The 15357-nt window shown below is 46.1% G+C and overlaps 1 protein-coding gene across 2 annotated transcripts in view; it reads right to left on the reverse strand.

The window, feature by feature from the left end:
* The window catches only part of LOC144684736 (dual specificity protein phosphatase 8-like), a 212493-nt gene that overhangs the window by 171636 nt on the left and 25500 nt on the right, over nucleotides 1-15357 (reverse strand). For both annotated transcript variants that reach the window (XM_078548903.1, XM_078548904.1), the window contains one exon: nucleotides 7380-7765. In XM_078548903.1, coding sequence (XP_078405029.1) covers nucleotides 7380-7610 — 231 coding nt within the window. In that variant the 5' untranslated portion in view covers nucleotides 7611-7765. The remainder of the gene's footprint in view (nucleotides 1-7379; nucleotides 7766-15357) is intronic.

The raw sequence follows: 15357 nt of genomic DNA on the forward strand, positions 1-15357 counted from the left end.
TCAAATAGATCATTAGTGAAGCTCAGCTATAACTTGTAAGCAATTGACTTATTTTCCATAACTCTGGAGTCACTGCAGGAGATCTACATGGGAGTTAAAGGTTATCTGGGTGGGGGGTGGGTGAGGGGAGGTGCAGGCAGTAAAGTGAAGCGTTAAGGCCACAGTCAGACCAGCCATGATCTTACTGAATGGTGGAGCAGGCTCGAGGGGCTAAATGGCCTCCTCCTGCTCCTATTTCTTATGTTCTTAAGTGACTGTCAGAGCACAGATTTCTCAATTGAAGGAGTGAGGCTCACTAAGTATCTCACTGACTTTAAAGGAGCATGGGTAGAAATTTACCTCAGGAAGCACAGCAAAGCAGATAGTACCACATCCATTGGTCAATGTACAATGCACTCGATTCAGTTCCACTAACTGCAAGTGAATTGATTATCAGTGTATACCAGCCAGCCGATGAGATACTGCTTAAAAAGAATTTTTATCCCACAATATCTTTGCTGAAAATGAGTTTTCCAAACTTCTTTTTTATTTATATTTGCCAAATGATGTGATGAAGCAATTTGCATTGATGTGAGTTACTGCACTGCCTGCACATAATGCCATTGGTTCACTGATGTTGTGCTGCGCTCCAGCTGTTTGTCCTCCCAGCGAGCAAATCTACATCTCTTTCTGATGTTCGGTTCAGGTGATGAATGCTGATGATTATGATTGAGAGACATGGTTAGGAAGTAATTGGAGCCTACAGCATGAGAAGTGGGGTGGCACGATGGCGCAGTAGTTAGTGCTGCTGCCTCACAGCTCCAGGGACCTGGGCTCGATCCTGACCTTGGGTGTCTGCCTGTGTGGGGTTTGCATATTCTCCCCATGTCCCCGTGGGCTTCCTCCGGATGCTCCAGTTTCCTCCTACCATCTAAAGACGTGCTGGTTAGGTGGATTGGCAACAGTAAATTGCCCCTTAGAGTGTGTGTGCCCTGTGATGGACTGGTGTCCCGTCCTGGGTGTACCCTGCCGAGGGCCCACTGCCTATCGGGATAGGCTCTGATTCCCCACGACCCTGAATTGGATGAAGCGGTTCTGGAAATGTGAGTGAGTGAGAGCATAAGAAGCTAAACTGCCACATGTATAGCTGAAACACTGTGGGCACATAGCTGGCATCTGAACAGCTGTTGATACAGCCTCCCAAACAGCATCAGGCTCAGCTGCTCCTTTCAAGTATCAGATTGGCTTCTGTGTCATAAGGTTGTGAGCTCAAGCCCCAGTCCAAGACTTGAGGATCTAATCACGGCCGACACTTCAGTGTGATACATATTAAATGCTACATGGGAATTGCTGAAAATGTTAAATTGCCTCCACTGAGGCACAGTTTGAAGAAGAGCTGATATTCCATCAAAAAACTTTGCCATGAGTTTGGGATTGTGGCATTTGCCTAAACACCAAAACAACTGTTACTGTCCTTCAAAAGTAATGTGTTTTTGGACATCCTTATGACGTATATACATTCATGCAAGTTTGAACTTGACATTTCTAAATAACATCAAAGGCAAAAAGGATGGAAAACAGAAAGATGTTGGTATGGTCTGTGGCTGTTTGCAAAAGTTCTACTTTATTGACTCCCAGGAGATGACATGGTTGTGGGAGGAATGGGGAGCAACAAGTTATGATGCCTCATCATGTCTGGCATCATGAATGTGAGGCAGGCTGGGTAAGCCACCTGGTCTTTTCCTGCCCATCATTTTCACACCGTATGTTCAAATAGTGGGACTGAGGTTGACAGTCTCAACAACAAAAACAATTTATATTTATATAGTGCCTTTACTGCAAGAAAATTACCCTAGGTACTTCACAGGAGCATTACAAAACATGACACCGAGCCACATAAAGAGATATTATAGGTCAGACAATCAACAGTTAGATCAAAGAGGTAGGTTTTAAGAAGTGTCTTAAAGGAGGAAAGTGAGGTAGAGAGGCAGAGAGCTGCAGGGAATTAATTCCAGAGTTTGAGGCAGAGGCAGCTGAAGGCACGGCCACCAATGGTGCAGCAATTAAAATCAGGAATGCTTGAGAGGCCTTAATTGGGGGATGGTTTTAAAATCAAGAAGTTTCTTGACTGGGCACCAATGTAAGTCAGCGAGTGCAGGGGTGATAGGGAAATAGGACTTGCGCAAGGTAGGACATGGGCAGCAGAGTTTTGGATGACCTCAAGTTTATGGAGGGTTGAGTCTGGGAGACCAGCATTAGAATAGTCAAGTCTGAAGATAGCAAAGGCATGAATGAGAGTTTCAGCAGATGAGCCAAGATGGGGTATGGTCAGCTGATGTTGCAGAGATAACAACAGGCGGTCTTAGTGATGGTGCAAATGTATGATCGGAAGCTCAGTTCTGTCAAATACAACATGAAGGTTGCGAACAAGCTGGTTTAGTCTCAGATTGTTGTCAGGGAGAGAAAATGGAGCCAGTAGCTAGGGAATGGATTTTGTTGTGGGGACTGAAAACAATGGCTTCACTCTTCCCAATATTTAATTTCGAGAACTTAAGCAGCTCTATGAATTGTTTCTAAGGCAGCACATGGAAATTTCATCTTTCACGTATGGGCTGCGCATTTTACAGGCATGTTCTGGAGATTACTGTCTGCAAAACTGATGGAGGGATATCCTTACACTTAGAGTTTCTATTAAAATAAGGCATAATCCTCTGATTATAGTCAAGGTCTTGGCGAGGATGGCGAGGAGATTTACTAGAATGGTAATCCAAAAGCAACATATTGTGGATGTTGGAAATCTGATATAAAAATAGAAAATGCTGGAAATACTCTGAGGTCTAGCAGCATCTGTGGGAGAGCAACAAGAGTTAACATTTCAGGTTCTAAACTTTCATCAGTTCTGATCTGAAATGTTAACTCTGTTTTTCTCTTTCCATGGATGCTTCCAGACCTGCTGTGCATTTCCAGCATTTTCTGTCTTTATTTTACCAGAATGGCACCAGGAATGGGGAACTTTACTATGTGCGGAGAGAGTACAGAAGCTGGGACTGATTGTCTTCTTAGAGAATACAAGGTTAAGGAGAGATTTGTTAGGGGTGTTCAAAAATGTGAAGGGTTTTGGTGGAGGAACATAGGGCTGCATTTCCTGGTCGGCGAGCGGGGGGGTGGGGGAAGCATAAAATGACACGGAGTGACGTCGTGCGTACATCCTGACGTCACCCCGCATCATTTAGATTTTCAGTTTAGCGGGCGTGCAGCCGAGTCAGCTGTGCGTCCACTGAACTGTCAATGGCCACTTAAGGCCTTGGAAAACTAATTAAGCCAATTAATGGACCTGCCCGTCCAACCTTAAGGTTGGCAGGCAGGCCGGGAGCCCCAGGCGAGCTTCTGAAAAAACATGAAACCTCATCCACTGGCGCGATGAGGTTTCATGAGGGATTTAAAAATTTCAGAATATTTGAAAATATAAGTTATGGACATGTCCCAAGTCATGTGACAGTGTCACATGAGGGGACATGTCAGTAAAATTTTTTCTATTCTTTCAACTGCTTTTCACATTTGAGCCAATCTGCCTCAGGGAGATCGGTGAGCTCTTTCGCGCTCATGCATGAAAGCGCGCACTCCCGGCTCAGGGAATCCCCCCAACCCGCCCTCCACCAGCACAGGGAGTACACTGCGCTTCCAAGCGGACATCACGCTGGGCGGCCCTTAATTGGACCGCCCACGTAAAATGGCGGTGCGCCCCCAGCCCACTTGCGCCTCCTCCCGCACATCCCCCCCGACGGGGGGAAAATGTTGCCCATTGGGTAAAATTAATCCCACTTGATAGCAAGTTTAAGAGAATTGAGAAAAGGACCGGGGTGGTGGGGTGTGGGTATGAGGTGACGTTCTTTACACAGTGAGCCGGAACGCGCTGCCCGAAAGGGTGATGGAAGCAGCTTCAATAGCAACTTTCCAACTGGAATTTTGCTTGAAAGGGAAATATCTGCAGGGCTAGGGGAAAGAGGATGGGAGTGAACATAAGAAATAGGTGCAGATAGATTATTCGGCCCCTCAAGCCTGCTCTGTCATTCAGTAAGGTCTTGGCTGATCCTCAACCTCAACTCCACTTCCCACCCGCTCCCCATATCTCTCGATTCCCTTATAATCCAACAATCTTTTTCCTCCTAGTCTTGAATATATTCAATGACTGAGCATCCATAGCCCTCTAAGACGGGATGCATTTTCAACATAAGGGGTCAGCCATTTAGGATTGAAATGAGGAGAAATGTTTTTCACTCAAAGGGTGCGAATCTTTGTAAGTATGTCCCCTCGTTCTAGACTCTCCAGCCGGGGGAAACAGCCTCTCAGCATCTATCCTGTCAGGTCCTCTCAGAATTTTAAACAATTCAACAAGCTCACCTAATTCTTCTAAACTCCTTAGAGTTTGACCCCTTTTCTACCCATTAGCAGGTCTAATTGGATAGCTCTTTTAAAATTCTGGCACTGGCACGATGGGCCAAATGGCATCGTTCTGTTTTGTATAATTATTTGATTGTAGGGGATAGGAAGAGCTTTGGCTGCTACATTTCCAAGTACTGCCACCACCACTTGCACTAAGATAGAAACCTGTTGAAGTTCACATTGGCAAAGATGTGATGTGATGTCATGTTTAGCAGCTCAGTTATCAATGTGTGACCTCTGGAGGTGTCTTTGTTGGCAGGCCTGCAAGCTTGCCTCTGTTGGAAACCCAGTTTCTGGGCAGAAAGTATGAAGGTTAGGTCTCACTGTGGGTATATGTCGGCTCTGAGTAGTACTGTTCTCAGTGAGCTCCTCCCTCGCTTCGCATCATTTGTTTTTATTTTCATTCTCTTTCCCGAGCCTCCTCCGTTGATCCCTGTAAACAGAAGCTGCTGGAGCTGCTTGTGAGGACAGAGAGCTGTACAATGACATCAACAAGATAGTGGGCAGCTGTGGATGAGTCGAGGGGGCAGGAATCTACTTTAACTCATCCAGTTCATTGGCTGAGGGGGGAGCTTTTCTTTTTTTCGCAGTTCTTATCGGTTTAGACACTTCAAAAAGAAACCATCCGCTAATCACTCTGTGCCAGCCTATTAAACATTTTGTGGGCAAAGGCATAGACAGGGATCCTTGCATGACATCATCTCACTTCATCTGCTTAACAAGCTGTTAAACATTCACTGAGGGGCTCTGGAAATGAAAGAGGACTTCATTATGCAAATCTTTTCTTTCGCTTGCCAAGCTTTTGCCCTTCCTTCAACCTTGTCAAGGCATTGACCCCTTCCCTAGGTACACTCAGCTGGTGAGCTACAATCTTTATCAAAACCATTTTCCAAGATGCTTGAAAAGACAGTAACAAGCTAGTGAAGATATTTTACAGTACCAAGCCGAGGAAGGGTATGATGACGTGGTTGGACACTGTCAAGTTTGGTACTACACATTGATACTTTAAGCTTCGTTTTAACAAATATTGAAGATAAATGGAGAAAAAACCCATTGTTCTAAAAGGCTGCATTTATTGTGCCCCTTAAGTTGCACTAGCGCCATGTCGCCCAGCAGCTTTAATGTCTGATTATATCAGGTTATGGGTATTGAGTTCAGGCTGTACTGCACCACTCTGCATGGCGGGTGGGAGAGCTCAAGATATTTCTGGGGCGATGGAGGTGAGGGAGACAGATGTAGATTCAACGCAAGCTATTGTTTCCTTAAGTCTGCCATGGTGTTAATTTTTAAGATAATTACATCTGCGCTGAATTACCATCCTGGAAAGGATCCTGCTGTGGAATGCTATAGATCAGTACTTAGCAGAAGTGACGCATTGATAACAACAATGTGGATGGTAGGGGAGGGATTTAAGCCTTATTAGATTGTCTTGTTCTGTCCCTTCCCCTTCCCAACTGCTGTATATGTGAGCGGTGAACATATTCACTCTGCAGCAATTAGATAATATCAGACAAACATGGTTCTCTTTCAATTGATACTAGACATCCGACTTCTCAAGTTGATGGTAAATCCTTGGGTTCTCTCTCAGTCAACGGTGGAGCAGGTGCGCCTCTCACTCCATTGAGGACCCTCTAGTATAAAGCTGCCAAGCTCTGGAGACATTACCTCATCAGAGACCCATGCACAGAAAGATAGTTTTAAGGAGTGCCAACACACAAAGGTCACAGCTCTTCATTTCAGCACTGCTCTCCCAGGAGTTTGTCCATATATATTTAATATTAAAAGGTCCTTAACTCAGCACAGATTGGGAAATAGACCTTGGACCTCCCTGACTTGTATGACTCAACTTCTCAGGGCCTTCAGCAGCTGAGCTATCAGGCGAGCCCCCGGTGGTTATTTTTAAACAAATCTTTAAGTGAACCTTTTCCAATAGGAAGTACCTTTGTTGCAGTTCAGCTGCTGTTGGTCTCTCTCTCTCTCTTTCTCTCAACTATTGAGGGAAAATGAATTCAGAGCTCCCATAAACTAATTAACAAGTGCGGGGATGAATCAAGGGATCAGAGAAGAAAAGGAGACTAACATTTGGAATTGTGGATTCTTTGGCTAATGGAAGTTTGGGGGGTGGGGGGGGGGGGGGGGGGGTTCGCTGGTGGCTTGCTATTCTACATCCAGAATTAGACAAAAGCACTGAACACATGAGCAGAGATTTAGTCAGGGGACATGGGGTTGAGGGGGGTGGTGGGGGGAGGGCGGCGGTGGTGGTTGTGGGGAAGAAGGGCCTGGGCACTGCCTAATAAATATTCAACAGCTCAAGATGGCAAAATTATAATTAAGCTTGCAAGCAGCACATAAACACTCAGCATCAATCACACAGGCACACAGCCAGGCAGCAAGCTGCGCGTGTTGTCCCCTCAATCTGCCACAGTATTTAGCTCCACAGGGCCAGGGCAATGATGTCATTGCCAGCCAATCGCAGCAGGCCCCGAGCACTGTGGCTTAATCCAGCCTTTCATTATTTGTAATTTTATCGGCTTTGCAGAGGAGAGGGAACAGGTTAAACCAGAGGGGAGGGGGGAAGAGAGGAAAAAGCTGTTGAGAGCCTGAAAAGGATTTGAATCTTTTGCTTTGTGGGGGCGAGGGAGGGAGGAAGAAAGAGAGAGTCCCGAGAGAAAAGGATGAAGAGAGATAAAGAAGAAAGAGTGACACACATCAAGAGAGACCAAGAGAGAAGGATAAACAAGAGATAGGTAAAGAGAGAAAGAGACACAATCAGATACATCAAGGCCTACAGAGTGGAACTAAATAAGCCCACATAATTAGATAAGAATAGGTGAAAAGGGGTAAACTTGTGTTTGTGCTTTGTGCCGCTACAGGGAGCAGTGTGGCGGCTGCTGTCACTGCGCTCATCATGTGCCACATGGGCGAGGGTCAAGAAAAAGGAAGTGGGACAACAATACCTTCATCTTGCAGGAAGGCTGAATGAGCTCGGTGATGGAGAACTTGTCTTGCTGCAGCCTTCGCTTCACCAGCTTTGAGCAGCAGATGTTCACCGAGTTGAGCACGTGGGAGGTGTTGTACTCCACAAATGAGCGGCTGTCAATCACCAGCGTGCCCTCGACACCATTCTGCAGCAGGCTGGCGAGCTTCTGGGCATCGATCACTTTGGGCCTGGCTTTCTCCCCTGCCATCGCTGGCTGAGGTCTTGAAGAAGAAAGAGCTCCCTCCCTCCCGGGCCCCCAAAACAAAAGAGGAGAGCGGCTCTTTGCGGAGGAAAGGCGATTGACCAGATCACTGCCCTGCCGAGAGCCAGATACTCCTGTTCATTGCTCCGAGCTGCCTCATCCTGCAAAGGAAACAAATGAATTACCTGTCAGTCTGGCAGATTAATGGTTGCAGGGTCAATCGTCATGCCCCTGGGCATTCAAGAGTGATTACAGTTATTAATTTACTTCACGGAAAAAAAATAAACAAAGAGTACAGATTGAACCTTGCCGTTTTAAGAAGTTATTCAAACTTGTTTCCCCACTCCAATTTTACTTTGGTTTCTTTCCCAGAGGTGGCAAATTATGCCCGTGGGCGCCAATGGCCACCAGGGCGTTTTCAAAGTTCCCAAATTCAGCATGTGCGACCATAGAGCAACAATTCGATTGCCAGGGGAAGGCAAGGATGACCCATGAAGGGAGCTTGCCCACTCCCAAACCCAGTCCTTTTTGGGGTCATGGACTCATAGCATAAAACCTGATGCCCACAGCCTCTCCGGTTAGCAGGCAGGAGTCAATTCTTTTCCCTTCCTAGCTCAGAGGTCCTGAGGCCAATTGTAGCATGACTGTCACCTTCCAGCTGAGGCCAGCTAACTCAGCATGGATCAGAGATTAAATGCAACAATTCCTGGTCTGGGTAGCTCAGCTCCACATCAGGGGAAATCCATTTACCAACTGAGAGAATGGGCTTTAAATAACTTTATGAACCAGCCACGATTGGCACTTTCATGTTCAATACTTGGAAGGAAAAAGGTGCCTTTGGACCTATGATTCACAAAGCTCTCCATCACTGGGATTCTTATCACATTATTTCTGGCTCAGTTGCAGACTATCTGACAGAGACTGACTGCTATGTTTAGTCACAACTCCATTATCATCATATCATGCAACTACCAGGAATGCAGAAGGTGAATTACAGAAGCTGGAGGAACACCACCTTGTGTTTTGATTGGGGACTTTACAGAGTTCCAGTCTCAGCATTGAGTTCAACAGCTTTAGATCATAACTGCCACTCCCATTTTCTCAGATAGCAGGTGATGGTAACCATTTATACCTTCTGTGGACCCATATTTTGTTTCTTTACTTGTCCGATGACCATCTCCTTTTGCCTTGCACCATTATCCGTTTTGTTATTTAATTTCCCCTGCCTTCCATGCTATCACAGACCCTTCCTTTCATCCCTCCCCACCTCCCTTTTCCCTGGCCTGAATTTTTCAGTTGGCATGCAGGGGCGGGCCTGACACGCCAACGCGTAAAATGACGCGTGATGTTTCATTTGGCAGGCACGCACTGGAGTCGGCTGTGCCCCCGCCGATATTTAAATGGCCTATTAAAGCCATTAAGGAAGTGATTTATGTAAATTGTTAACGCTGCCCGTCCAACCTTAAGGTTGGCGGGCAGGCAAAAAGGCCAAATGGCCTTCACGTTTTTTAGGAAGCCTCATCCACGAGCGGGATGAGGTTTCCTAAAGCTTTTATTAATTAAATTTCAAAAATTTCCGAAATATAAAAACATGTCCCACCTCATGTGACACATGAGGGGACATGTTTAAATAAATTTATAATCTATTTATTTAATAATTTCAATAGCGATTCAATATCCCTAAGGCAGCTCCGCGCGAAAGAGCGCTGGCCCCGACTCTCTCTCCTCCCCCGACCCGCACAGGTAGCGCTGAGCATTACAGCTCACATCTTACAGTGGGTGGGCCTTAATTGGCCCGCCCGTGTAAAATGGTGGCGCAGAGCCGATTGCGGGCGGCAATCAGCTCCGCGACTGCCCCCACCCACTCCCACTGAACCCGTTCGTCGGCTGAAAAATTCAGGCCCCTGTCTTTGCCCCTGTACTTGCTTAAAATCTTATACACCTCTAACCATTTTCAGTTCTGACAAAAGGTCATCAAACTGAGAAGTTAACTTTGTTTCTCTCCCCAGATGCTGCCTGACCTGCTGAGCAGTTCCAGCACTTATTGTTCTTTTTCAGATTCCCAGCATCTGCTGTATTTTGCTTTAGTACTAGTGTTTAATTCACTGCCACTTTCCTTCCAGGAATGCACACCTTGAAGAAGTTCTGCTCTTCTCTTCAACAGGATTTCCATTTGTCTCTTCTCCTTTGTTCCCTTTCATTGTTTTCTATTTCCTTCCTTGTGTTTGAACAGGTACCTAAAAGAAACCTTGCTTCCACAGCCACATTTCCTTCCTCACCAACTGTCTCCAGCTTCAACTTATTCCACAGGGATTCCAACTGAAATTCCATTCTTCCTGTTTCAATTACAGATATCTCCAAGACATCTAGAATTCCTTGAACTGCCGTTCTTGCCACATCCAAAGATGCATTCTCAATGCCATGTGCTCCCCCATGCACACTCTCAACCTCTCCCTTAAGCAATACCGACTCACTCTATCTCAAAGCTGTCCTGATCCACAGTATCCTTTCATCCTTCACCTCACTCGGCGCTTTAACAAAAGACTTTTTACTGTGAAGGATCACAAGTTTCACCAACTAAGTGGTGTCGGTACTGACACAACTGAAGAACCTTTCTCCCCTCCCCTTCCCTCCCTCTCTTTCTCGAGTCTCACCCCTTACCATGTATTCACAATATCTTCTGACCTTCCCTTCCTTCTCTGATTCTGAATGCTCTGCCCTCAGCAAAGGCCCCAGCCTCATCCAGTTACATCCCCAACTCAATGAATTTTGAGCTCGTCAAGGCCTTGAGATCTTCTTCTGTCGCCTCCAACTCTATGCCCACCTCTTTGACCAGGAGTCTTCCCTGCACTTGATGGATCCTTTCATCCATCTCCAGTATCCTCCCTCCACAAGAACACAAGGTATAGGAGCAGGAATAGACCACATGGCCCATCGAGCCTGCTTTGCCACTCAATACGATCATGACTGGGCTTCAACTCATTTTCCCGCCCACTCCCCATATCACCTTAATTCCCTGAGACAACAAAAATCTGTCTACCACCCACGCCCCTCCCTCTGGCCTCTTACCTGCTCCTAATCTTTTCATTGCGAACTGCTGGTGTGACATTGGTCGTCTTCTCTGCTCCCTTCACTCGCTCCAACCTATCTCCTTCTGAACTTATGGTGCTCCATTCTCTCAGGTCCAACCCAGGCATCATCATCAAACCCACTGACAAGGGGGGGTGAGGGGGCGCTGTTGTCTGATGCACTGACCTCTACCTAGCTGAGCTCGAATGCCAACTCTCCAATGCCTCCTCCTAGCTTTTCTTGGGCCATGACCCCACTACCAAACATCAAGACATCGTATCCAGGACTGCCACTGACCTCATCCCCCTGGAGGTCTTCCCTCTGCAGCCTCCAACCTCACAGTCCCTCAACCCAGAACAACTCACTTCTACTTTCTTCCCAAAACCAATAAACAAGGCAGCCCTGGTCGACCCATTGTTTCAGCCTGTTTCTGCCCCACTGAACTTATTTCTTCCTATCTCAACTCTATTTTTTCTCCCCTTGTCCAGTCTCTTCCTACCTAAAATGGGACAGTTTTCCTTCATTAGCCATCACGTTCAAAAAAAAAGGCTGACCACTAGTATTAAGTTAGGTGTTAGCATCAGACACTCCTACGTCAGGTATGACACAGCTTTGTTGCAGAGTAAAGCCCCCTCTGCTCTGTCTCAACAACAGGCATTAACCTCAAACTCAGAGAAGCAGCATTACTTTTACTATAACACTGTGAACTTTTCTTCTTTCCATGCTAGGCATCTCTCTGGCCACGCTGTGATCAATTGTGCCATGTTAGCTCTGTAATAAAACCCTGCAAACCTCCGCGCCCCCGCAAGCCTGTGTAGATTTTATTTTAATGTTCAGCCCTGGTTCAGCAGCAGCACTCTCGTCATCATGGAGTTAGATGGTTGCAGTTTGAAGCCTCGCACCAGAGATCTTAGCACATGATCCCGTCTGACACTCCAGTGAGGGAATGTTGCATTGTTGGAACGCTGTCTGGTCTCTCAGGTGGACATAAAAGATCCCATGGCACTACTGGAAGATGAGCAGGGGAGTTCTCCCAGGTCTGCTGGCCAATCTTTATCCCTCCACCGACATCACTAAAACATCAGCTAATCTACTGTTTCTGGGACCTTGTTACATCCAAAATGGAGTAGCATTTCTCTTCATTGCAATAGTAACTACACTTCAAAAGTACATCACTGGCTGTGAAGAGCTTTGGAATGCCCTGAGGTTGTGTAAGGTGCTGTGTAAATACCTGTTTGCTTTTTCTTAATGCATTTTTTTGTTGCTATTTTCTGGCTTTTTCTAAAAAGAGCTGTTTAACTACCAGAGAGGATAGGCCTTGTTAGGCCTCCCTGAACTGTGAGGAATGTCACTTTCTTCCCAAACACAGCTAGGCAATTCCAAAATTCCACTAGGCAGCAGAGTTCAAGTGAGATGATCCACATTAGTTTGACAATTTGCACTGTCATTTAATGCCACAACCTTCATGTGTGGAATTCTGCTCTGCATTTGTTATTCATTCACTTGGGAAAATAAAATTATATACTGAACAGCTGTATCTAATGTTGTGGCCGTTAGGAAAAGCAGTCAGATTCATTGGTATAACTACTAGGATGTGGGGGTGTCAAAGTTAGGGGGCAATGTGCGGGGCAAGAGAAATGGGCACAGGTTCTGTCCTTCCCTGTGCCCTTCTCAAAACCGAGATTTTCTACCTGATGCCTCCTGCCAACTTTTCAGTTGGCTGTGAAATGTTTAGGAGGGATGAATTTGGTTGCGACATTATTTTGAACAGCTTTGGTCAATGTGTCTTCATGGCAATCCATAACTTCTGGCTGTTCTCCTTGCCCCAAGTCAATTGAATATTTTCACGGAAGTCCCTTTAATGAATGTGTTCACTTAGTCTTTCATCTGCCTAGACTCTCCCCACGGCCTTTACCATATTAAACACCAAAGGGTTACACTGCCTTGTTCTACATCTTACTCCAAATACTGCACTCATCCCTTCCCTGTTTGCCAGCTTACTTGCTGGTGGCTAAGTGCCAACTGGCGTTTAAAACCCTTTATTCATTATAGCCTCTTTTCCTCCCATTTCCTGGTATGGGAGAAAAAAGAAAGGGAGCTAATTTTAACTCAAGTAATACTGCAGTCAGATTGTCCCTTATTCCATCAGTTTCATTAAGCTGTCCAATGCTGTCATTCCTACAGTCAGGAGAAATCACACCCTCACCCACCCCCAATATTTCACTCCACCTGTTAAAATAATGACTGAATGACATTTCTGGATGTTTAGGATGATTTTATTCTCATCAACTCATGGATCCCCCGAGCAGTTGCTCAAATATAAAGGGATGATTTTACCCTAAGCCACTAGATAGGTTTATATTGGTCTTCTCTTTTACACCACCACCCCCTCAATGACACCCCCCTCCACGCCCTCCCTCCCCCATCCCAGTTTTACTCTAAATTAGTTCAATGGGGGGTAAAATTGTCCGGGTGTAAATCCAGCCTCTGACCTGAACCCACCCACTTGACGTCTGTCTTGGTCTTGATCATAGTTGTAATGGTTAGCCATAACTTTGCCTGAGCTTTAAGGCCTTTGCCCTGAACAGAAAATTCCAGATAACCTCTGAGCTGCTAGGGCCACTCAGGGTACTGGTAACTGCTGAGAAATTCCAGGTTGCAGTTCAAAGACTGGATTTCTTTTTTTTTATATACAGATTGTTTTGCAATCAACTATTATGTACAGGGTGGAATTTTACAACCTGCCACCCCACCATGGCGTATATGTCAGGAGCGAGTTCACTTTCGCTCTGGTGTCTTGCCCCACCGCCATTTAATGGTCAGCAGGCTACCAGGTGGCCTCTCATTCGTGAGGACGTCCCGCCTCCAAGAGCTGCCAGCCAATTAAATGACCAGCAGCTCTCTGGTCCCAGCAGTGCCACCAAGAGCAGTGGCCATTGCTGGGATTGCATCTAGTGCCCAAGAGCACTTGTCGCTGGAGCCGAATACTGAGTTAAGTGGCGTTGGTGGACGTGGGTATCACTGGAGATTGTCACTTGACAGTCTGACCCTGGTGAGCAGAGGCAATGGGGTGGGGGTCACGGTGGGCAGGCTGAGGGTTGGGGTTAGAAGAGGAAATGGGTGGGGTTTGCCTCTGATGTGGCCAAAGGGCCCATAACAGAGATACCCGCCAACAGTGCCCACCACCAGCCCAAGCAATGAAAGCTGCCAAGCTTCCTACTTGGCACAAGCGCAGGAAAAATTGCAGTGAGTGTGGAAAGAGGTCCTTAAGTGGCCAATTAATGAGCCCATTTGGCCCACAGGTGGGCAAGGCACCCGACACCTCCCCCACTGTGTGTAAAATTACAGCAGAGTCAGGTGAGCAGCTGGAACTGCACCCACTGCCTAATTTTACTCACCCACCACCCCCACCCCCATGCCCCCCACCACCCGGCCTGGCTGCCAACCCATTCCCAGGAGAGCGTAAATTTAGCTCATGATGTGCGACATCTAGAATGTGATGGACATATTTTTGATCCAAGGTGTTTCCCCACAAAGTTCACCTAGGTTATCTTTTCCAATATTACACCTAGCCTCATTAATGTTCAGTCCTTTCCCTCTCCTCCACAATGCTGTATTATCTCAATAACGTCTACTCTCAGTACAGTCCCTACCTTCCTCAGTGCCATCTGGCCTCACTGCCACCCTACTCCTCAGTGCCATTCTACTCCTCAGTGCCACTCGACTCAGTACCGCTCCAATCCTTCTGACTAGCTGCCCATTTTAGAAGAGGCTTGAGTTTTTCAGGCTGTTAGTTGGCTGTATTCCTTTCATATGCCACTTACCTAACATGGTCTAATTTGTAATAGAATGCTTCCTTACTAACTAGCTAACAATTAAAAGGAGCACTGACAAGTTTATCCTTTACGAGTCTCTGCTGGCACTTGCTACACCAATGGTGTATTGGCTGATCAGTTAGACATTCAAGTTCACCTGTCGAAGCGTTAACTTCACCCTCAGTGCAAACATTTAATAGAATATCTACATTTAGTGAACCAACATTGAGTAAAATAGGTGAAAGGATACTTTGTGTGGTGTGAGTCTCAGTTCATTTATAAGCAAGGAGTTGAATTTGTCTAACTCCAGTGACCTGTGAGACCATTTTTTAAAATCCTAACCTTGATTGCAAACACAGTGTAGTAAAGGAAGCTCTGTTCTCAGTTCTAGCTACATCCATTTCTCACGGATCAACAGCTCCCTTAAAAAGAGTTTTAGAACAATGATAATGATTTTTACAAAATATACATTCCTTTTTTGGGAGAGATAAGACACTGACAAGCTGAGGCCAATAAGCCAACAGCTTGAATCATGCCAACTCCAGGCCTTACAAACTAGAAGCATTGATTGTGACTGCACTGGGCCCTATGAACCAGCAGGTCGGACCCTGACAGGCCCAGGATCCAGTGAACAAGCAACCAGAATGTTGGCAGGACCATGGTCACCACCCATTAATTATAATCAGGCCAGGCCTGATGAACTGAGGGGTCTGCTCAGGATGATGCACCCGCCTACAAATGTGGCTGAAGGAAGCACAGCAGATAAAAAGAGCCTTTGAAAATATATGTGAAGCTAAAAGAGCTCTAATTTTGGTTTCCTTCTTTGTTAGTTAAGAGGTTACATTGTTAAGCAGATAACAGTGGTACGT

Source organism: Cetorhinus maximus, chromosome 9 (genome assembly GCF_964194155.1).
Source record: "Cetorhinus maximus chromosome 9, sCetMax3.hap1.1, whole genome shotgun sequence".
Taxonomy (NCBI): Eukaryota; Metazoa; Chordata; class Chondrichthyes; order Lamniformes; family Cetorhinidae; genus Cetorhinus; species Cetorhinus maximus.